Genomic DNA, 24,412 nt, shown 5'->3' on the forward strand with positions numbered 1-24,412 from the left:
GGTTGTCAGTAAAGCACAAGGCCTCAAGCACAGCCATCTATGTGCTATTGTCACTGCAGATTGTCAACTTTGGACACCCTGCAGCCTCTTGGAAGCTGGAATGAACATTAGAGGGCAGCAACTCCATTGTGACTCTGAGGTGAAAAGCAGTTAACTTTGGACCTTTGGCTTAAAAGGCCAGTGTGAAGGCATCCATCCAGATTTGTGAAGAAATTATTTGCTGTATTACTCTGAACTTTGGCACCACATTTCTCCCTCAGTCCAAAAGAGCTTATGTTTGCTAACCTTCATGCTGTCACGTGCATCTTTAGTGTCTGAGAAAACTGTAGGAATTCCTGCTCTCCTTGTGTTTCTGCTTTTTATTTTTTTTTTTTTTTATATTTTTTTTTTTTTTTTTTTTTTTTGCAAATAACCTCAACATACACAGAATTTAATTCCAAAGTATGTAAAAGGCTGTGCAGGACTGACTGCTTTAACTACAGATTTTCAAAAGCCTTGGCAAATTCAATCTAAGATGACTGCTTAATGAAATTAAAATATTTTGTATATGTGGTCCAGCTAGGATAGAGTTAATTTTCTACACAGCAGTCTGTATAGTGCTGTGGTTTGGTTTTTTGACCTAAACTATCACTGATAACATATGTTGTTTCAGCTGGTACTGGCAGTGTTTGCTCAGCGCCAAGGCCTTTTCTTTTCCCCACCTGGCCCCACCAGTGAGGAGGCTGGGGCTGCACAAGAGGCTGGGAGAGGACACAGGTGAGCCTGGGGATGTAATATCCCAGCCTTTGTGACATTCTGCTCAGCAAGAAATGCAGGCGGAAAGGAGAAGGATGAAGGGGGAATGTTCAGAGTTATGGTGTTTGTCTTCCCAAGCTACTATCAGGTGTGTCGAGGCCCTGCTTGCCTGGCAGCAGCTGAACATGTGCCTGTTGATGAGAAACGGCAAATGAATTCCTTATTTTGCTTTTCTTGCATGTGCAGCTTTGATTTGCTTGTTAAACTGCTTTTATCTCAACCCACAAGTTTCCTTTCTTTTGCTCTTCCAAGCCCCTCCCCCAGCCTGCCAGGGGAAGCCATCAAGTGACTGAGTGAGGACTTAGCTGCCAGCTGGGGCCAACCTACTGCAGTCCTTTTTGGTGTGCAGTGCGGGGCAAGAGGATTTTGAGATAACACCCCTGATCAGAGTGTGCTAGGTAGAATTTATCACTGTTACTGGCAGGGGTTCATACTTCTTGCCTTACTGTATATTAGAGTCTGGCACATTAGCAACTGGTTTGGACTTCGGCTGTTTAGTGGAGCACTTATCCTACTCTGCTGTGCAAGGGAACATTTTGTTACCATCAATGGCCACATGTCTGGGCTGGCATAGGGACAGACATCCCTGCTCTACTGGGCAGGCTGGAACACCACAGGAATGGGGTTAATTCCCACCATAGTAGGCCATAGGGTGTTGTGGCTTAGATTTGTGACTAGGGCATCGTTAACAACACAGGGTTGTTTTAGGTGGCACTTAACAGTGTTTACACAGTGTCAAGGCCTTTGCTTTCTGCCTCTCTGGCGTGCCAGTGAGTAGGCTGGGCATGGACAAGGGGCTGGGGAGGAAATGCAAGCAAGGCAGCTGGCCCCAGCTAATCAAAGTACTGCTCATTAGCAAGTAGAAGAAGAATCTTCAAGTTGTAAAACTGATGCAAATGTACTGAGTCATGCTCCTGCAATCAGTTTTGCATTTATGTAACTTTACAGACTTATACGTGTGTGTATATGTTTATACAAAGAACTAATTATTTATTTAGATCATTAAAGATCACTGCCTTCTAAAAAATAAATTATTTCAGTTATCACATAAAAATCTGGTTCTGCTGAAGTTAGCAAGCATTTATTGACTGTTTTCCAGGGTAAAGCCTCATTCCAAAGTCTACATTTCTTTTTTTTAGTGAATATGGCTTGTGTTGCAATTTCATGGCGGTATCAAACAAAAATAAATTAAGCACCATTACAAAATACTAAGAAACCAACTTTTAAAGCTGAAGTAATTATTCATAGTGTTTCAACATTAGAAATTAATTCTAATTAGCAATGAAAACTTTACCTTCCTGTTGCAAAATTTCACTATTACCAAAGCTACTACTGTAGAGGCAAATATACAAAATAAAAAGTTGATATCTTTCATACAACAATATTAGCTTTATTTTCCAGTGGAAAATTACAAGAGTTTGTGACATAGTAAAAAAAAAAAAAAAAGGAATAATAAAATATTTGTTTAGTTTTTATATTTTTTTCATCCTGTTTATACCTTCTCTTTAAAATGCATGTTCTGTAAGAGAAACAAATTAAAAACTACTAAAATAAAACTGGCTAACACCATCCAAGGTTCAAATACAAACTACTTTAAAAATCCAGCCTGCTGAATGGTGTGATAAGTGAAGTGCTGCAAATAAACAACTTACAGGATAGAAACCCAGGACAATACTGAAAGCTTAGCTAAAATGCTGATGGAATAATGAGTTCATGGACTGTGTATGTATTTTCAGAGGTAGTCATTCTGGGAAAATCCATGTAAAATCTATGCACAAGAGTATTTCCATTAGTGAAAACACAGTTAAATTGTAATAGAAGATGCAGATATTTTTGTTACCCAGTTTCATCTGATCCTCTTCTGCCACCCCCAGGCTGTTCTGTCACTGAACAGCTGCAGTTCTCAAAGCTTTCCTCATCAAGGGAGCTCCCTGTCCCAACTGTCTAAAAGTGTATATGGGACTGAGCATCAGGAGTTCTGAATTCTCATTTTGGTTCTCCCACTGCTGTTCCATGATCTGCCAGGTTAAATCACTTCCCTTCTCATTTCTGGGATGACAAGACACTGCTGACCCCCTTTTTCTATTCCAGGGCACTGAAGATTACAGTAATTTTACAATTATAAGCTGCACCTGATTATAAGCCGCACTTCCAGGTGTCAGCAACTTTTCGTTCTTTGTCCATATATAAGCTGCACTGGATTATAAGCCACACTTTTGTTCGCATCAAAGATGCTTGCGCAACTTCCACAAAGTTGCCAATTAGTAACAGAATCGCGGGGTTTACTGGCTTGCCACCGGGGCCGTGCAGGCTCGGATCAGTGGCACCGCCCCACCACCGGGGCCGTGCGGGCTCTGGCTCGGCTTGGGGCTGCTGCGGGCTCGCACTTCCGCGTTGGCAAATTTCTGAACCTCATCCATATATTGGCCGCTCCCGAGTGTAAGCCTCACATCCAGGTTGGGAACAAAATTTTAGTCAAAATGGTGAGGCTTATAATCGTGAAATTACTGTAATTATGTGAAATCCACAGCATTCGGGTATGCCTGGGTATGCAAGAACCAAACCAACAATGCCAACACACATTCTCTGAGAAGGGGTTGCACATATCTCAATGCTGAGACATCCTGCATTTAGTAAGTGAAAGACATGTGGAGGGGAGGCCACCCCTACAATCATTTCTCACCAAGGCACTGCTGGAATGCTGCATCACAGCTCCAGATCAGCACTGGTTTCCCTTCTCAGCCTTACGTATGGAGAACATCCACCCACTATAGCTTTCTATTCCTCATCTGTGCAGCAAAAGCATTACAAAATGGAGATAATCAGGGCTCAGAATCAAGGCCAGAGTCTCCATTCCTAGGGATTTAGGACTTAAAATTAAGTAAAAAGTAAGATAGAGTACTGGTTATAATGAAGAAGTGATAATACTAATCAGAAGGGACTACTATTTTTTCCCAGAGCTCCGAAGCTGTTTTCTAAAGTGTGTGTATATGTAGGAATGAAACAGCTGCCAGAGAAATCTCTCAACCCTGCTGGTAAAACATGTTTCTCTGATGAAGCACACATCCAAACTACTAAGCATGACTGTTTTAAGAGTTTCTTAACAAACATGTTGTTCTGCATGATGACTGCTGGCAGGTTAAGAGCTCCCAGACTTGTCAGTCCTTTTCACAGCCAGACCCACACCAAAATCACAGCCATAGAGTTCAACCCGAAGGGCAATCCCACGGTACCATGTTTTTGGAACAATGCGGATGAATCTGGACACAATTGGTGGGTTAAAAAAATTCTTGACGTGCCCATTGCTGTTTGCATTACCCAAGAAAACCTGCAAATACACGAACACAATTAGTTAAAAGGTGGCACTTAAAAAAACCCCTGCATTTTCTCTTTACAACACTTCCAAGCTGTTGCATTAATCACACCCAGAGTAGATGGACTGGCTCATTTCTGGTTTTAAGCAAGACCACAACAAGTCTTTTTCTAACGTGCTGGGTTAAAAGTAGTTCGGGCCAGCAATACCCGAGTCTGAATGGAATAAACAGCCTCTGTTTCCATCCACACCAGAAAATTTGCCATTCTAATTTCTACAAACTTCCCTTGTTTTACTATTGCTAATAGCCCTTGTGGGTTAGGTTGGTGTAAGGTAATACAGGAAAAAATACAAAGTACTGTGTCTGGTCTGTGGGTACCTGAAGCTCCCCAGCTGTGCTATAGCAATACTGCTCACTAACATTAATTTCACTTTAAAAACCAGGGCAGAAATTAAAAAAAAAAACAAAACAGACTAAAAGAGGCCCTGGGGAATGCACTGTTCATTCAAATTAAATGTTCTTGTGCATTCAAACTAAATGTCCCCCTTTAAAAACAGTGTCACCTCTTTTTATCACAGTGTTGGCAGATATAGCATTTGTTCCTTTTATTAATTATGATCACTAAAATCAGATGGATACTATGACATTATCTGCAGTAACCCCAGCTCCCTAGCACTTTACAGCCCAGTGAGAATATCAGTTTGGCTGGGCATTCTGCCTTTGAGCCTTGACTGTGTCCAGCACCTAAAACCAAACAACAATTCAATTGCCTGGGTTGGCAGTGATACCTTTGGCACTGAGCTTGAACCCTCTGTGTAGGATTTCCACTCGGAGCCTTCGTTGCTGTACAGAAGAACATAGGTTTTCACAAAGTTTTCAGCTGACAAGGACGTGACCCCCTGCGTAGCAATAGCAGTGATCTTCTTAACTGTGAGGAGATCAATTTGCAGCCACTGTTGATTGTTGTTCAACTACAGTTGATACAAAAGTTTGTGTATTAGCAAACATGTCTATGTCTGTATTTACTTAAGTAAAAAATCTTGTTTACAGATAGTTAAAACTGTATCAAAGAAGTCCAGAAGAGTAAAGCTGAGGCAAGTCACAAGCATTCTTAGTGACCTATACAATTAACTTCATCACTGCAGGTAGTGTATTTGGAGTCGTAAAATTTACACTTTAATTTCCATAATGAAATATAACAGAAATTTACCTCCAGTATTAAAACATAATACTAATACCAAATGCTTATACAAGAGAGCAGCTTCCAGCAAATCTCAAGGTGCTTTTTTATGCAGCTTCATTTCAAAGATGCAGAAGTTCACACGCCTTGTTGAAGGCCACCTGACCCCAGATCCACTAGACTGCACTGCCTATTACCCAACTCAGAATGGGTTTCTTTAACCCCTTTGAGACAAATATTCAAGTTGCACTCATCTCCTGAAATTAAACAGGCTATGTCCACACAGACCTTCCGTAGACTGTGGCCCAGAGGAGACCATCCATCTCTCAAAGTATTTGACTGCTGCTGCCAGAAGCTCAACAAGTTTTCAGCTGAAGAACTGAGCAGTGCTCTTCCCAAAGTATGGTTATGAAGTGATCCTATCACCCTCAGCACTGACAGAGCATGCAGGAAGCACCATGACCACACAGGCAGCATGAATTTATTAACCAGCTGTCCCTGCAGCATTCCATGCTTTTGTCTTGGTTACCTTGGCTCGCCAAGCATTCATCTTTCCATTCTGATTGAGACGGGCAAGTGAAGCATCCCATGTGTTAAACCAGGATGTCATAGTAGATGAGGCTCTTATCTGGGTATTCTTGATCTCTCCACTTTCCATTCCAAGTGGCAAAGAGCAACCTGTTGAGAGGAGCACTGTGTTATGTCCAGTACACCCAAGTAGCCACAGCAAAAGCAGTAATGGAGAAGACCCACAGTTTTAGCTTCATTTAAAGTATTAGATAAAAAATTTGCCACAATGGAAGCACCAGCACTTGACCAATTCTTACCATCTACTTCACAGCCCAGAAGCTCCATCCGAAGAGTAGGCCTATTGTAGACTTCAGTGGGGTAGAGTCTGATGTACCTAGCAATAATGGGAGGATCAATGATGTTCTCTTTTATGTCATAGGCATTGGAATTACCTTCAAAAATCTGTTTAAAGAAAAAAAAAGAAAAAACCCACACATACTTTATTTAATACAAATGCAAGCTTGGATGCTGAAAGCCTGCTCTGTTACAAATGTACTCTTTTATATGCCCTTAGCCCGATTCACAGTGATACACACCCTGTGCTGCAGGGCCACTTGAAATATCTCATAGTCCCATATTAGCATATTTGGAAGTGTCTGAAGGCCTCAGTTTAAATAAGCAACCATTTTTTATGTAAGTCTGTAAGAATACATGAGCAAAGAGGCAAGAGGAGAGGTAAAAGAACAGGCTTTCTATTTGGGAGTTGTACCACAGAAACCTCAGTGTAAACTGTAGGAAGCTATAATATGTAGGCTGGAGCATCTGGGCATAAGATGAACCTCTTTCAGTGTACAACCACACTCACCACACAGGCCTTCTGCAGGCAAATCAGACAGTTCAACATTCACCTTCTGGGACAGATCAAAGGAGAGGATGAGAAGCAGAATCTAATCCCAAATGAGGTAAGGACCTGATTTTTAGTTCAGCTTCCTGCTTCCTTCAAAAAAAGCTGCTATGGGCTTAGGAAATAGTAGGGAGAGATGCCTGTGAGAAAGCCAGACTCCACAAGGCCAATCCAGATCCCAGCCCAGGTAGCTCCTCACCGTACAATTTGTCTACTAGTCTGCATTTCATTCATTTGGTATACGCCCTTTGTGGCTTCAAGCTGTACCTATTAGGGCTCTAAAGCCATAACTTTTTTTCACTCTTTCCTAATGTTAAACAAGACTCACTCTAGGTTGTTGCAACCCCCATGGCACAGACAGACCTTTCCTGTTGGCGAGCTGTCTCCTTTGAAGGTGTTCCACGTCCGTTTGTCTTTGCTGTAAACAAGAAAATACTTCTGGATGTACAAGGACTTAAACAACTGCTTGGCTCCCTGTGTTTGTATCCCAGTGAGCAAAACTTGTCTTCGAAAGTCCACCTAGGAACAGCAAAGAGTGTTTATAAAGTCAATAATGCACAGCAAAATCCATCTAATTCCTTGGCATTTATACAGTAGCTTTGAGCCCTGCATTTTAACATTCAAAACACTAACATTCTCCAAAGGAATAATAGATATGAGAGTCCCAATTAACGTTGTCTCATTTCGTTCATGTATTTGCGTGCGCATTTAATTTCAGAGGCCATTTTACAGGGTTCAGTACTGCACCGCAAAGGCACCTCAAAAGTATGTGTGCGTCTGTGGCAGGCACAACTCCCCCCATTCCATTTTACAGATAGGTCAAAGGAGCACAGAGAAATTAAAGGCTCACACTTTTAGAAGCCACCTCTAATTCCAGATACCTAGGCTGCAGAAAGGCATATGACATTCTGAAGTGCTGAAAAGCCACCATTCCTGCTGATATCATATCCAAGCACTTAGCAAAAACAAATCTAGAAGGTGTGCCTATGAACAGTGAAACTCCTCCTTTCCTTTGGGACATGCCCTCCACACCTCTGCATGCTTCACTGCAGTAACCTCAACTTTTCACTACCACAGCCCCCTGTTAAATTATTTCTCTTCCCAATGTTATTTCCAATTCCATATGAGATCTCCCAACCTTCTCCCCCTACTTCACTTCCACTAACTAGCTAGTATGTCAAATGCTAGCAAGCCAATCACAAAAGCCACCTGCTGAATGCAAGTGTTTCTTGTCTTCCAACCAATTTTAATGAGATTTTTAAGAAATGAAATATTTGCCCCAAATTTCGGTGCAAACTGGCTGTGTAGTGCAAAAGTCACTGGGATGGAAGAAAAACACAGAAGTGAGATGACTGAATTATAGTGCTTGAAGTTGTAATTATAAGCTTAGTTTCCCTGTGAAGACAACTGAGCTTTATCAAGTGGGATAGCAGCATACAAAACAAGCAAAAAACTATCTAAAGCAAGGCTTGAAGATATTACACTTCAAATGATCACTCAACAAACACATACATAGAAATATGTATTGTTAGGCAGACAAAGGAAAAAGAAAGTAATAGAAAGAATAACTCCATTTGCCTACAAAATGGTTAAAATCTAAATTGTGAGGGTAACTGTCCAGTCAGTGAGCCTCAACAGCAGCAGAGACTGGGTTACCCCAGGGAAGAACAGTTCAGGGCATCACCAATCTTGCCACATCTTTTCAGTTTCCTGCTGCAGTCTTCTCAGTGACAAGAGCAGCTTGACCTTCTAAAATAAGCTGTAGGAAAATCATAACTTAATGATGTTGTACCTTACCTGGATCCAAGGGAATTCTTCCTCCCCTGTAACACTCCAAGCATTGTATGTTCCATAATTATTTAATCGGGCTAACTTAGGTTCCCAATAGTCTAGATGAAAATATTAATAAAGCAAGAATTTTAAGAGGCATTGAAAAAATGTAAACTGAGGCTGTAATTAGCTCTGAGTGCTCCATGTCCCAACCCTGACCCAAAGGATACCAAAAAAAGGGAAAAAAAATACAAACAAGAGACCCTAAAATCATAATCTAGGATAATTTGAGCATGATCAGCAACTGAAAGTCATCTGTACCCTGCAAAGCCTTACAGTTGGCAAAATGACAAAAACAAGTCTTTTATGTAATATTCTTTATGCTAATTTGGAACCAGGGTCTGGAGTTTGCTAAACAAGTTTTGGCCCTCAGCAGGATCAGGCAAAATGTGCTCTACATCCTCAACATGACAAGTTTTCAAAGTTAAAAACTGGTATAGAATATATATTATAAAACAGCTTTCAAGCCTCTATGACACTCTACGAGAAAACAAAAAAAGAAAATCAAATCCACAAAAAATTAAGTTTTACAAATTACAGTAATTTCATGACCATAAGGTGCACCGGACTATAAGGCGCACCCCTGGGGAGTCGGCAAAATTCGCAACTTTGTAGATCAGATAAGGCGCACCGGACTATAGGGCGCACTTTTTTTTTGCAGTGAGGCTCCGCCCCCAGCTCCCCCCATGTGGTTTCTGGCCGAGGCCCCGCCTCAACCCGGCAGCCATGGGCCCCCAGGCCCGCCTGTACCCAGCGGGGCTGGGGCATGCCCGCCGCCGCTCCGTGCCGCCTCTCCGGGGCCGGGCTATGGCCGCCGCCCCTCCGTGCCCCTTCCACAGGGCCAGGGCATGCCTGTAGAGGGGCCATCCTGCCTCCACGGGGCCGGGGCATGCCTGTAGAGGGGCCGTCCCGCCTCCACGGGGCCAGGGCGTGCCTGCCGCTGCTCCGCCCCGCCTCCACCTGCCAGCCATGGCACTGCCGGCTCCCCCCACGGCTCGCAGCTCTCACTTCCAGGTAGGCAAATTTCTGAACTTTGTACATCAGATAAGGCGCACCAGACTATAAGGCGTACTTCTGGGTTTGGGGAAAATTTTAGTCAAAAGGGTGCGCCTTATAGTCGTGAAGTTACTGTAATTAATTTATTTTTTATTTCAAGGATGGGCATTCCTGGATGTGTGTATAACCTGTACACCGTGATTTGACACTGTCTGTGTAAAATTCTAAGAAAATTCTCTATGTAACAATCCCACTTCTGTACCACAGATAAATTTGACAAATTAACTTGACTCTATAATTGCTCTGGATGCCAGGGTTCCCAAGTCTTGCATAACAGATATATTTTGTCCTTTCACATCATACCACATACAAATCCCAAAAGTTTCTTGAATGCTTGGTCTTCATTTTCAAGCAGGGAATCCAAGGACAAAAAGAATGCTGTATTTGTTCCTGATCATCCAGCAGACCACAGATAGAGCACTCCCTGGTCTCAAGCTTGTGATACTGATAGCAGACCTGTGACACTTGAAATACAATGATGATGGCTGCCTAACAGAGCTCCCAGTCTCTGCTTGCAGCACTGAGAGACTTTTAGCCTGACAGCTGATTCACCGCTGAACTAATCTTTAAAGACATAGGAGATGCCAAAAGAAGACACAACTGCAACATTTTGCTGGGGGTGTTCAGGAGCATGAACGAACCTTTTCAAGGATAAACTCACCTATGTGATGTGACGCATCGATCTGCGAATCGAGTATAACTCCACTTGCCAGGCCCATTGGAATCCTGCACTCTGAAGGGAGCATAGTAAGTTTGTTGTTAAAGAAAATTAGGGCTAGTGCAATATATATTCTAGTGAAATCTAAGACAACATCACTCAGAACAATTCCTAATAATTCTATAACGACATTCTCTTCCCACAGAAGTCTAAATGATTCCCTGCAATTTCTCTCAACCGATTAACCCACTTGTCTCTGTAGGGAAGCCTCAAATTCAAAGCTAGCATGCTAAAGGAATAACGGTAGTGTGCTAAATAATTCAAAACTAGCATTGCTGGAAGCTAAAAATTCTTTCTTATAGAACAATTTTATAGTAACCACTCTACCATGTCCTTGCGAATAATTTCCTATGTCGGGTTTTTTTTTGCAGAACAATCTCTCAAATTTATTTTCAGTGATCTTAAAAGGATAGAGAAGACTTCATAGCTTGACTTTCCCTGCCAAAAACCACTGTAGTTCGTACCTTTCTCTATAACCAAATAGGATGTCTGCATTCCTGCTTGCTGGTATTCCCCCACTTCAGTGTCTAAAAGCCACCAGCCAGGTCTCTGTGGTTTCATTTCAATTGTTCTAAATGAGCCTTGAAAACAGGAAATGAAATGTATCAGAAACATTGGCATTACAAGGCTGATATCAGTGAGGCTGAATTTTAAACCAAAGACCTTCCTATGACCTAATCCAGAAAATTTAAATACACATCGCAGCAAGAATAGTAACTTCCACCATCTCAGTGACTTTTTTCTTAGCAAGATAGTTCTAGCTGGAGACTGAGATTGGAATCAGGTAGCCAAAACTCAACCTTTGCTGATGGTGCAAAGTACAAAACCTTGGCTGCCTATATGTAACAACAGATATCTGCAGGTTAACTACAGTGCTGAACAGTGTTGTGAACAATGTTTATTACATAATGCAGGTATGTTAATTCTGTGGTGCTGGTTATGATTCTTACTCCTGCTGTGCCAATGTGTTGTTCAGTAATGAAAAGGATGGATGTAAAGATTCCAAAAAGTAGAAGTGGGAAAATTAGAAGTATGGGCCCTCCCCTCACTTTCTGCATGCCCCAAGAGTGCCAAGGATAGAGAAGGAAGCAGATATGGTTTCAGTTGCTTGCTGCACTTTTTAGAAAGCCCAGGACATGCTCTCATTGATTTTCTTATATTCTTAGTTACTGCAGACAATTCTTCAGGTGATTCTGGTTCCCACAGTTGTTCTTTCTGTTCTGTATCACTTAATCGGACATTAAAACCCCCAAATTCTCACCATATGCAGACCTTTAAATTGGTATGATGATGACAGACTGTAGAGGTCACCCCTTAGAATGTACTCTGCTCTGATGCTTACCTGGGAGAAGAGTGTATGTTCCAAGCTGATGCTCTGGCTTTCCTTGTTCTATGAAAGTCTGTCCATGAAAATGAACAACATGAATGTCTTTTGGCCCACCCATATTCAGCAAGTGCCATCGGACTGTTTCACCTTCATACATCCTTAAGCCTTGCAAATTGTAGGTAATCCCATTAATGGCTGAAAAGAAAGATTGTTAGTCAGGAAAACTGCTCACATAACTGATCTCAGAGTGCTATAAAGTAATTACTGAAATTAGCCAAATACTTAATGAAGTAATGCACTTGGGAAAAACCTTTTTTTCCAATTTGAAGGGCAACACACTTTGTGGTCTATGTACATCAATTCAGAAAATCCAGGGACCTCATCAGAAAATCTGAGCACAGCTTGCTAGCAACACATGGCAGCCAGGAAAACATAAAGATTTAAATGTAAGATGTAATATCAGGCCCAAAAGAAAGGACAGCCATCCCAAACTCTTTCTGTGGCTCCCATTTCCACAGGCACAGTCACAACTGACATACCTCTATATCCACAGAGATAATGAAGGGCTGTTCTACAGCTGCTTTAAATTCCTCAATAGAACTTTTTTATCTGATTTATCAAATTATTAAAATATTTTTAAATTTCTTGCAAGAAATTGTCAGCGTACTAGCTTCTTACTGCAAAGAAAACTTTTTTGTTTCATTTTTTTTCTTTTAATGTGGGAGGAAATATATAAGTGAATGAAAGAGAAGTTTTCTGTTGAAAGTTTCAGTCTAGTATGTCCTTTTTTCATGTTAATAGCAAATTTCCCATCATTGCTAATTTTTACATGTAAACCCCATGACTATTATGGGTACAATGGATAACAACAAAAAAATTCACATAACTAATATGTGGGATCTGTGATCTGAGATACTGCCCCTGACATCTTTCCCTCTATCCCAGTAAACTGCCTATTCTGCAAAATGAAATAAGTACCATAGAATTTGTGGCAGTGCTGCATTTCTTGTGTCTTCTCATTACAAGGCCTTCCAGAATGTTTGTCAAAGTACCAGCTTTTCTCTTCATCAAAGACCATAAAAAGCAAGAAAAAGTCTCGGGTATATGTCCTGCTGCTGCTTGATTTGTTGAAGGCTCCTTTTTCACAGATCAGTATTGGGCCAATCAAACCAGACTGAATGTCTTTCTCCTAGAAGGTAATAAACTTAGAGGTAGCAGTGGATTTCCCAAAATATGTAAAACCCACCCCCCCATAGGATTCTGCAGGAATGCATCAGCCCCCAAAAATCTAAAGCAGGTCCCAGAATTGTTGCTCCCTTCTATCTCTACTCTCCCCTGCTCAGTCTCCCGGAGTTGCAAAATTCAAGTTCTTCCATACCTTATGTCCTGTTTTAACTGATTGCAAGAGATTAAATGTCAGGTGAGAACATCAAGCCCAAAAGAAAGGACAGCTGTCAAAATTCTGCAGCTTGCACCTCTACAGCCATACATCATTCAGAGATATTCAAGCCCCAACTAAACATTGGTCCTGAAAAACTACTCCAGTTGACCCTGCGTGAGTTGCAGTGGTGGACAGGATGATCTCTAGTGATGCCTTCCAACAAAGTGTTTCTGTGATTCTGTGATCAACACCAGCAACACCATCACTTCTATTTTCATTCCCTTACCAGGTTTAAATCAGAGTAGTAGATCCAGGACCGACAAGCTGCTCCAGACTGTACTGGGCCCGATCGCCTGTTTGCATACCATACATATATGTAGCTGTTATTTGGCTGAACTTCATCATCTTCCTTAAACCAAGAAGTAGATTCATCATCATAAACACTTCCCTCAGAGGACTTTTCATAGAGGACTCCATGAGCATGGAGGGAATATGGTCTGGATGCCAGATTCTTAAAATGAACCTAAAAAAACCAAAATAAATTCTGTTCAGCAAACTCAAGCCTAAACCAAGTCCCCACATACTACATTCCCAGGAGCTCAAACAAGGGTCAAGATTTGGATAAAAATTACAGGCTACATTGTACATGGAAAAGCCAGCAGAGAGAGCGTCTGACATGTCCATGCACAGTCTCCAACTTGATGCAGGCAGTTAAAAAAATGTCTAGCTCCCTGTCTTCCACCAAGTTGAGGACCCCAGGATGTTTACTGCTGCCCCTCATACCTGGAGCTGCTTGGTTACTGCCTGCAGGGAAATGGGGAGTTTCCACCTCTTATGCTTTGCTGCAGTCATTACAATATAGTAACTCTAGACCTCTGTATGCATCATTCTTGCTGAAATCAGTGCTTACCGCTTGTCCCAGAGAATCACCAAGATAGTGGGACTACATATTTTCCTTCCCTTAGAGAATAATGCTCCCAAGCTACAAAATCTATTTCTTCTCTTACTCATGATTTAAACATAGCTTGGTGTGTTCCTGCTACACATCACTCCTACTGAAATAAGCAGAAAGCACTCAGATCAATTTTCCTTAAGTCCATCTCTGTGTGTGCAAGACTGGATGAAGAAGAATGAGAGAAGGGAAATTTTACAGCGGTGTGCTTCCTAATGCAAATACAGTAATTTCATGACTATAAGGTGCACCCTTTTGACTAAAATTTTGGCCCGAAGTCGGAAGTGCATCTTATAGTCCGGTGTGCCTTATATAATGTACAAAGTTGCGAAATTTGCCAACCTGGAAGTGAGAGCTGCGAGGGGGGGCAGTGCCGCGGGAGCGCCGAGAAGTGATGAGGGGTGGCCGCGGGCGGCCCCAGGTGCCGAGAGCAGCGCTAGCAGGGAGGCGGGGATCGGTAGCAGCGCTAGCAGAGAGGCGGGGGGTGGGAGCAGCGCTGGCAAGACAGTCAGGGGGCAAGAGCAGCGCTGGCGAAGAGGCAGGGGGTGGGAGCAGCGCTGGCAGAGGGGCGGGAGCAGCGCTGGCAGAGGGGCGGGGGGCGGGAGCAGCGCTGGCAGAGAGGCAGGGGGTGGGAGCAGCACTGGCAGGGAGGCGAGGGGCTGCCCCAAGCACCGGGAGCAGCGCGGGCAGGGAGGTGTTACTACTTCGTTACTTTGTTGTGCGCGGCACTGATCCTCATTGCAAAAAAAAAAAGTGCGCCTTATAGTCCGGTGCGCCTTATGGTCATGAAATTACTGTATACCACAGTATCACCAGGGACATGGTTCCTCTTCATCCTTGTTTATTTAATAAAATCCTGCACATTTACATAGCAAAGCTTTTTAGAGGAAATGATATATTTTCCCAAAAAGTTTATATTAATCTTGAACACATATGTACTAATTTATGAGTTTAGAAAATTAATTTTTCATTAACATTAAACCTAAATCTTATTTTATAGTAGACCAATGAGCCAGTATTTAATGTTGGGAAACATAAGAAAGAAAAACATAATTTAATTTGTTGTGGACAGGAGAGAAAAAAAGATGTGCCTAAAGAAACACATCACAGTGCTTACATGTCCACAGTGCAATTTCTAGCTTTGGAAACTGTTTCCCCTTCATTGTACTTTTAAAAATGGTGGTATTTTTAGATTCATTCTGTTACACTTCAAGATCACTGTAAGAATCTTATCCTGGGCACAAAATCAAAACATTGACCTACTAGGATAACATCGTCCACTTCAGCCCGAATAACTGGTCCCAGGATGCCAAGATGTTCTGTATATTCATCTTCATCCTGAAGAGTCGAAAAGGTGCTGTCTGTATAGCTCTGGAAAATCACCTTACGTCTGCTGCCATCTTTACAGGTTTTGTCATTCCTCATTGTACTGAAAGGAAAACCCCAATTAAAATCTCACACAGTGAATCAGAAAAAATAGCTTTGATGAAACCTGAGAACTCATACAGCAGAAACATTTTAGAATTCTGTGAATATAAACATTCAAATGGCATCAAACTGTGTCAGGGAAGGTTTAGATTGGATATTAAGAAAAATTTCTTTACCAAAAGGGTTGCCCAGGAAAGTGGTGGAGTCTTGGTCCCTGGAAGTGTTTAGAAGATATGCAGATGTGGTTCTGAGGGACATGGTTTAGTGGCTAACCTAGCAGTGCTGGGTTAAAGGTTGGACTCAATGGTCTTAAAAGTGTTTTCTAACCTTCTATGAATCCACGAAATAAGTGTCAGATGGTCCTGAAAATCATGGCTTGCAATGTTTAAGAAATTCTAGTTCTACAGTTGGATACAAGATAACTCAACCATTTGGTTAACTATCACTGAAGAACTCCAACAAGTCTCTCAAAACCCATCTGAGCTCTATTTTCCTTTATTTTCTTAGCTTTAATAATCTGAATTGAAGTTTTTCTGAGTGTAGTGAGCCTATCACCTACATCCTACTGTCTCACAGATCTTTACATCTGATAATATCTACATTTTGCATCCCAGAGCTGGTGTGGTAAAATAAGCTTTTAGACATTCAAACTGTTGTTCTGATCTTAAATAGAAGCACTGAAATGCTATTATAATTCCCTACAAATCTTGCTTTATTATGAGTTCTGCAAAAATCAGAAATTTAATGTAAGTTACATAGGAGTAAGACTGGGTTTTAGCTTCTCAACACACAGAGACATGGTATCCCATGGGCTCTGTTAAATTCACTGGAACTATGCAGCTCACACCAGCTGAGGATGAACGTTTCTGGAGAGACCTATACAGAGGTCTAAGCATAAAAGAATTCCTGATTTTGCAAGTGCCCAAAGATACTGTCTTGATTCTGCTATTTTTGCAAGTGCCCTTTATGTGGACTGAGATGAGGCAGGAGTAAACATGGAGAACACTGAAAAAGTTTTATTTTTATTTCCACCAAATTTAATGGAAATTAATTTTGAGGAATAATCTATGTTTGGAGATTCATTTTGCATAATGACAATTTTCTCACTCCTGTTTGGGCTGCTTTTGATAAAAATCCAAAGTTGTGCAAGTTTTGGTCCAGCTTTTTGATGAAAAGTGACAAGGAATTCTATGCCTTGTTGGGTGAGCACTGATCCTAACTTGTACCAATTAAGAGAGTGAATTTTTAATGCAGTGTTTCTCTCAGTATATTCTCACATATTCTTTGCTGTGGCACAGTAGCCAGTCGTCCCTGTCAAAATGTGAGAAAATCCCTCAACATTAGGGTTTGTGATCGAGTCACCTGATTTCTCTGAACAGCAGGAGCAATAATTATAATTTATGCTGCTTTGTTTTTACTCTTAATATAAGGCAGTCACCAGTGTGGTTAAACGCTTTGCAGCTTTCATGTACTTTTGAATACTGTAGCCTTGTGAAGTTGGAAAGTGCGGTTATTCCATTTTCCAACAGAGAACTGAGACACCACAACCATTTCCTGCTAGTGCTAGAAACTGATTTCATCTGTCTATAAGTACATCCCATTCTAGATTCCATGAGTTAGTCCATTAAATTCCTAGAAAGACTTTGCACAAGGAGGTCTCTGTGCTGTGTACAGGTACCAAGAACTGAAGCACGAAGTAAAACAAGTCATTCAAGTATACCAAAACAAGCTGCAAGATTCCCTCTTGACCTCTTACAGTGGGTTTTCTAACAGATGTATTAAAGACTGATTCTAGTGAGACTACAAAAGTGGGTTAAGAAAAAAAGAAAAGAGTTCTTAGCTGTGTTGTCCTTGATTATAGTAATCTCACTCTGACATTTCTAAGGGGCCTATCTCTTATGGAAAATTCTTATGGTTCTGCCACTGAAATGTCAGAAATCAGATGGCACTTCACAGTTGCTTATAAGTTTATCAGCATGCAAATCAACATTCTGCAAGGAGATTTCAGGAGGGTGTGTCAAATGAAAGCAAATTATTTAGGCAAACCTTTTCTTATATCCTGCATAGTTCCAGCAGACCTCTTTAGCTGCGATGTAGTATCTCCTCTCATTGCCTTTGCTGCGCAGGTAGTGCTCAGCAATGCCATGAGGATTCCGCTGTGTGCTGATGTTCACCTTGGGGTCTGTCAGGTAGGGGTCATCAAAGCTCACATACTGGTACTCATATTCCCCACCCGAGCTCTCGTCACTGTAGGATTCTCCTATCACGTATTCATAGTCTCCATCTGCTCGGGGAAGCCCAATTGTGATGGATGGCCTAAACTGCCGTGGGGTGAGGGTGTCATTCAGCGACTCTCCATGCCTGGCTCTGCTCAGATCCACTCTTGGGCTGACCTCACTGGCTGCCTTGGTGGCGTCTGTGCAACATGGCACTGCTGTGTGGTTGGTCCCACCTGGAAACAACACATGGCCAGACCCTACCATGGAACTGTTGTGCTTTTTAGGGTTTCTACTCCTTGGGCTCAGCAAGTAGGTAAGTTTTGCACCTTCCTTCTTTCTCCTTCGGGTCTTGATGAAGGTTCCGGATGAAGTCAAGGTGTCGTTGTTTCCCTCCTTTCCTTTCTGAGTTGGGTGCATGTGGCTCCATTTCTGGTTTTCCCCCATTAGATGTGAGAACCCTTGATACTTCTTCATATCCTCCTTATTTATGGATGCTGTACTGTTTCTGCCATGATGATTTAACTTCCCACCAGCAGATTTATCTAAACTCACCTCTAACCCTGCATTTATCTTTGCAGACACCAAATTCCATTCCTCGCTAGTCATTTTAGATGAATATTTCCCAGCCCTGGGCAATGATGCTTCTAGTAGGTTCTTCACTACAGCAGGGCTGGAATTAGGGCTTGTATTGTCTAACATATATTCTAAAGAAAAAACATCTGCTGGTTTATCTTTGGATATCCTGGGTTCAGAAAGGCTGGATGCATTAGACCTATTTCCTACTATGAAGTCTGAATCCAGTGTCAAATTAACTGTGTGCATGACATTTTCCATCTTCTTTCCCTCCTCTTTTAAATTATCATCATATTCATTTGGTAGTTGGCCAGTTCCTGCCGTGGCTTCACTGGATGTGTCTTCTGTACGATGCACAGGCTGAGGTGCACCAGTCTTGACAGAAAATGAGACATTTTTATTTCGGACATGGTTTAGAAGGGCGTTCATCTTTTGGACAGAGTAAAACTTAATGGCCAGCGAGCTTTGCCTTGTCCTTTTCTTGTTAGTGGTATAATTTCCTGTGCTTTGCTCTTGATGTTCTTCTGGAAAAGATTTACTGTCCTTTCCACCAGCTGGAAGCTCTTCTGCAACATTTACTGGGTCTTCCCCATTGCGCAGCAAGTGCTCACCTGCAGACATGTTACTGTGAGCTATTTCATAATTGCTTTGGCTTCTGTTCTCAAATACCAAGTCAGCTTCTCCATCACGTGTTGTAGCTAAAAATAAATCCTCTTCTGCTGTGATTGATGTGTGATTTGACTGGAATGCTTTGGCCTTGACTGGGGGAAGAGGAGTGATATAAGTTTCTAAGAACTTAGAGTTGTTTGTTCCACTACTATTTATAGCTGTCAGACCTGAGCCAGCTGCCACCTCAGAACTCATGGCATCAGTGTCTTCATACTGCTCCCAGGCCAGTGCTGTAAGATTTTGTTTTTCTTCATCATCTGCTGTCTTTCTTGAGCTTCGAATGGAGTAAACAGAAGCCAGGTAATCCTGATAATCCAATTCCTCCTTGTCTTTCTCATTTTCTTGCAAATCTTTCTCAGCTGAGGTGGGAACAGCCTTTCTTTCAGTCTTGATGGGAGTTAAATCCACAACATCAATTATTTCATCTTCCTCATAGTCACATTTAGCATCCCTGAATCTCAGCCTCATGCCATAACTCCTTCCTGGGGTGCCCCAGGATGCCAAAAGCCAAGTACCTGCAATTGAAATAAAAGTGTTATGAGAGTGGACATTGTCTATCATGTACATGGCCAAGGGAAATAGTTGGGGCTGCTTCTACAGCACCTGCTATAGCAGACTGCTAATCTTTATATGGGATATTCATGAGCTCTCATTGCAATGAAAAATAATAATAAATTGTAGACAAATAAGAGCAATATAAATACATCTAGGAGACGAAGCTCTTCTCCATAGATTAAGCTGTAACTAGAACCTGAATCCAAAAATAACCCATGAAAGACATGGATATGAAAAGGAAAGAAACAAATTAAAGGATCCTATGTTTAGATCTGGATCTAAGAGTGAGACCTTTCAAGAAAGTTTCAATTTTATCCTGTCCTGACTGGTGCATGCACTGCTACATAGGTAGAACATTCTGAGCAGAGCAAATACATTCTGAGGCAATGTTGGCAAACATCTGACAAACACAGTATTTTAAAAGCTTTTGAATGAATAATGGATGACCTGTAATAAGTATAATAATAATACAGCAATTTGAATTTCCAATCTGACACAAGCTATTAATCTGCCAATCTGAAGCATCTCAGATTAATTTAAAGGTTTTATAATTCCTCCAAAACCTAGTCACAACATAAGTTCTCTATTGGAAACTAGGATCTTCAGAGAAGAAAATAGAATCTGTTTCCCTAAACAATATCAAATCAAGTACTTTGTTTGTTACACCTTGCTTTTGGAACTATGAAATGACAGAATAGACAGAATCAACATCCTGAGAAACAGGTTTTTTTATGAAAAAGGTGACATACAGTTCTTCCTGTATTGATCAGCTTGAATTAACCTGCACAGCTTTCCTGATTTCTAACAACAGCAAATTTATCAAAGAGAATATGCCCTAGATGGAAAGAATAGATTGCATACCAAAATCAAGCAAAAATACAACATTATTACTGGGAGGTTTCCATCAAATCTAATAGAGTTTTAATGATTCCCAAGTCTTGAGCAACACAAGCCACTTACACATTTTTAAGTTATAAGGTCTTGATGCTGTACAATATATAAAGTACTTTTTTTTTTTTTAAAAAAAAAGAGATATTTTTAATGGAATAAGGATACTTAAACCTTCAGGGATTTTAGAATGATAACTCAAAGTGCACAGACTTCAATGACAAAGAATCTGTCCTTTTGGAAGTAATGCCTTAAATGTGGACTACATGGGTTCTGATGTCCCTTCTTCCAAGTCATGGTGTTAATTCTAGTAAAACATTGAGATGCATCCCATAGACCAGTGACCCCGTTCAGGCAGGTAGACTTTGCTGCTGCTGAATGAACACAAGCTTAAGGTCAGGTGTAGTCATTTTACCCAGACATGACCAGCAGAATTTGACAGTTTCAGCCCATTTTAGACTGCTCAAGACAGACAGGATTGTGGCAAACCTGGAAATCATACAATGGAGTTGATACTGGTTTCCAAGAAGAATCTTGCCTTAAAATTATCATTACTAACCCCAGCATTAATTGTGAAGTGAAAAAAAATACAAGATGACCAACAAAAAGAGCCTCAGTACAGCATACAGTGATTCTAAGTTACTGTAGCCAGCAAGACTCCGTGCATATCACTTGCACTGGGGAATGATTAAATGTTTTCTAGGACCGTATTTATCAGAAGAGTTTTCTTTCCTATTTAGGTAAGTCCTTATAGACTGGAGATTAAAAAATATCTTAGAAGAGCTGCCAAACACTCCAGTTCCACCACTTACCACCATTGTCCATTTCCACTGTGACTGATTCTCCGCTCATTGGGAAAAGGCTCAATGTGTCCTCGTATCTCCCTTGATACAGAAAAGAGTGTCCAGCAAGGCGAACAGAGACAATCTCATCATGAATACCAACACTGGAAAAGTGCCACTGAACCACAGTATCTCGGCAAAATCCAAGGATTTCACTGCTGTCAGACACATAGCCGTTTATTGCTAAAAGGAAAGCAAAGGAAAAGTGGTTTCAGTATTTTTATTTTAAAACTTCCTGTTCTTTGATGTCAGTCCACCGGACTCATGTTTCCACTAGAAAGAGACTGGCACAGTGCTGATACCATGGTATTTTCCATCTCTGAAATACTATCTCTAAGGCAGTAAAATTTAGTTAACCCTTGTCTTTGTTTCAGGGTTCAGAGCCAGCCTAGCGGCTAGTGGCAAGGTGTGGGTAGGCCTTTTCTCCCTGGCAGCTAGCAATAAAACAAGGGGAGGTTCAGATTGGTTATTAGGAAAAATTTCTTTAGTAAGTGTTTAAGCATTGGAAAAGACTCCCAAAGGAAGCAGCAGAGTCATCACCTCTGGAAGTGTTCAAAAACAAGTGAATGCAGCACTCTGCAATATGTTTTAGTGGGCATGCAGGTATTAGGTCAGAGATTGGACTTGATCTCGGAGGTCTTTTCCAACCTTTCTGATTCTATGATATTTCCTATTTCTTAGTCCAGTGCACCTGGCACAGTTAGCAGTTCACTGACTCTCTGTAGGACTCCCTGCTCACAGGGCTGAGAACAAGCAATCACTGAGTGGTCAGGTTCATGTAAGCTTTCCTATTATTCATCTCCGTATCCCACTCACTGTGCATTATGTTCGAGTTATAGAACTTGGGATCATCCCTTTTAACAGTGGCTGGATTGCTGCAGTACTCCTTGATGTTATCCTCTAGGTACCAGCTCTTATTTTCATCAAACACAGCAAACACTGCCTGCTGCTCCTCGTCTGCCTTTTTCTGAAAGACAATCAACACAGCAGTTATATTTTATCAGCAGACACACGTAGTAAGAGCTCAATCCTAAAACCTCTTTCTTACTATGTAACCAACATAAGCTTCAGTGTGATCCAGAGGGAAGGGAGTAGAGGCTCCAGACTTCAATCCTACTACTGTAACCAGCCTGTGGTGGAACACTGAGCAAGCCTCTAGCAGTGCTAATATACAGATTTATGACTGGGCTCTCTGTAACAGGACCAGACTTCTGGTTTGACCTGACAAAGTTTCTGACATTTTTTTTCCCTCAAGTGATGCTTAAGTCTTTACCAAGCAAATTTTAAATAACTGGTAAAGGGAAGCCCTCTCCCATAACTCTCCCATGATATTTTGGTTGTTCTAGATTTATTGTGCCTGAGATTGTCAGATCGTGTGGAGTTATTTCTGTTAAGAAAGGGACAAGGTCAGATCTGAATATCTTCAGAGTATGAAAATATAATAGCAGCAAGAAAATTTATTATCAAGTCTAGAAATAGACTTCCAAGTCAGGCTGACCTTTTGTTAACCTTTCTTAGCTCTTGCTAAGAAACACAGAACATAATTCCTTCCTGTGGACAGAGGACTGTTTTTTCAGGAGTCTATTGGTTTAACTGCTTTCTACAGAACAGTTCTCTAAGGGAAGTAAAATTCTGTGTAGACCAAATAATATTATTTGAATAAAATCTGCCCAAACAAGTTACCTGCACACCCTTTTGTGTCAGTGCTTCACTTTTACAGATCAGAAGTGGGCCAATCAGCCCAGAGGCTATATCTCTCTCAATATCTACAGCACTGTGATACAGCCTTGTAATACATTGTGCATCCTGTGCAGTGGGTTGGTCTGTTTTAGCAATTTTCCACTCATATGTGTATGTCTTCCCAGGTTCAACTCCTTTGCTCTGGGTGCCATTGCCTAAGGAAAAACAAGAACAGTAATGATAAAAACTCAGAGCCAGATCTTAATATCAAGCTGCACCTTCTAATGACACTGGTGCATATTGGCCATTAAAAGCTACCTTGAGATAACTGAAGCTCAGCAAGAACTTTTGTCTCTTTAAAATCACAAACAAGAACAGAAAACTAAGACAACAGAGAGAGGGTATTTGTCTCTGCTTTGCAGATAATACCTTGGTTTCTCTATAAGGTAACACAACAGATTAGCAGAGACAGAGCACAGAGCTGAGGTCTCCCAGTCATGCCCATTCACAGCACCTCCTTCAGAGCAACAAAACCATCCATAACAGTTAGGGACATGAAAAATATATTTCACAAATTTTTACTTGTGGGATCCAGGGGATAATCAGCTCCTTCTGCATTCTTTGCAAGTGTCACTCCATGGAAATAAATGCTGTAAGGTCGACTGGCCTTATTTTTGAATACAATCTACATTGAAAAGCAAATGAAAAAAAAAATTAGGATTCAACAGATCCTTGTCTGAATACATAATGTAGTTACCACTACATTAGAATTTGTCTGGTTTTAGCCCAGAAAGTGCCAGAAAGGCAAAAGAGTGTCTTGCCTGATATATAAACCCAAAGAATAAATGCTGTTACCCTTCTGCTGGACTTTGCAAACCCCACTGAGTGAAGTTCAGCTGTTTACTGCTGAGCTCTGGAAGATCTAAAAAGAACACTTGTTCTTCCAACTACTAGGCACACACTATCTCTGGAAATATGAAGTTACTGACTGAAGTTCTTAAAAACCTTCTATATGAGAGAAAAAAAATTAAAACCAAAGCTTGTCCCAGATTCTAAGACCCAGAGGGGATACGTAAGGAAAAGGCAAAATTTCCCGCCTATTCTTGATAAAATCAGGATTAAAAAAACAAAAAAAGAGAGAGAGAGAGAGAAGAGAAAAAAGGGAACATACTAAGCTCAAATTTAGAGCCACAGAGTCATGGTGGAAATTATAGAAGTTAAAGGTCATGGAACTTTGTGATGCATCATTAAATGACAAGAGAAAGACAACTGGATGTTGTAGCAGCATAAGCTTGTAATGAAATGTTTTGTAGTTTTGTGGTATAACCTCATGGAATGCCTGAATATATACCTCATGAAATTTGATTGTGGAAACTGAGTACTTTTGTCTAAAACGGCCAGAAAAAAATATCAGCATAAGAAACAAGAGGCCCATGAAGTTCAGCCTCACATACAAATCCCCTCAAAAGTCCCCCCAGGTATAGGGGTTTTTTCCCATTTTGGACCAGTGTCAATATATATTTTACAGCGTATGACTGAAGCACGTTTATGTTGTAAAATAAAGCACAGTCATGGAAATCACAGAAGGAAC

The 24,412-nt window shown here is 41.1% G+C and overlaps 1 protein-coding gene across 1 annotated transcript in view; it reads right to left on the reverse strand.

Annotated features, from left to right (window-relative positions):
• Positions 1-2,285: 2,285 nt before the first annotated feature.
• Positions 2,286-24,412, reverse strand: part of F5 (coagulation factor V) — a 35,026-nt gene continuing 12,899 nt past the window's right edge. Inside the window, exons 10-26 of the mRNA XM_033053410.1 lie at positions 23,404-23,506; positions 22,825-23,036; positions 21,958-22,108; positions 21,112-21,324; positions 17,442-19,371; positions 15,231-15,396; positions 13,302-13,538; positions 12,613-12,823; positions 11,650-11,829; positions 10,772-10,888; positions 10,251-10,322; positions 8,501-8,592; positions 7,067-7,222; positions 6,117-6,261; positions 5,819-5,967; positions 4,898-5,080; positions 2,286-4,123 (exon numbers count right to left, since the gene is read on the reverse strand). Of these exons, the coding sequence (XP_032909301.1) occupies positions 3,935-4,123; positions 4,898-5,080; positions 5,819-5,967; positions 6,117-6,261; positions 7,067-7,222; positions 8,501-8,592; positions 10,251-10,322; positions 10,772-10,888; positions 11,650-11,829; positions 12,613-12,823; positions 13,302-13,538; positions 15,231-15,396; positions 17,442-19,371; positions 21,112-21,324; positions 21,958-22,108; positions 22,825-23,036; positions 23,404-23,506 (4,506 nt within the window). The 3' untranslated portion in view covers positions 2,286-3,934. The remainder of the gene's footprint in view (positions 4,124-4,897; positions 5,081-5,818; positions 5,968-6,116; positions 6,262-7,066; positions 7,223-8,500; positions 8,593-10,250; positions 10,323-10,771; positions 10,889-11,649; positions 11,830-12,612; positions 12,824-13,301; positions 13,539-15,230; positions 15,397-17,441; positions 19,372-21,111; positions 21,325-21,957; positions 22,109-22,824; positions 23,037-23,403; positions 23,507-24,412) is intronic.

Source organism: Catharus ustulatus, chromosome 2, assembly GCF_009819885.2.
Source record: "Catharus ustulatus isolate bCatUst1 chromosome 2, bCatUst1.pri.v2, whole genome shotgun sequence".
Classification (NCBI taxonomy): domain Eukaryota; kingdom Metazoa; phylum Chordata; class Aves; order Passeriformes; family Turdidae; genus Catharus; species Catharus ustulatus.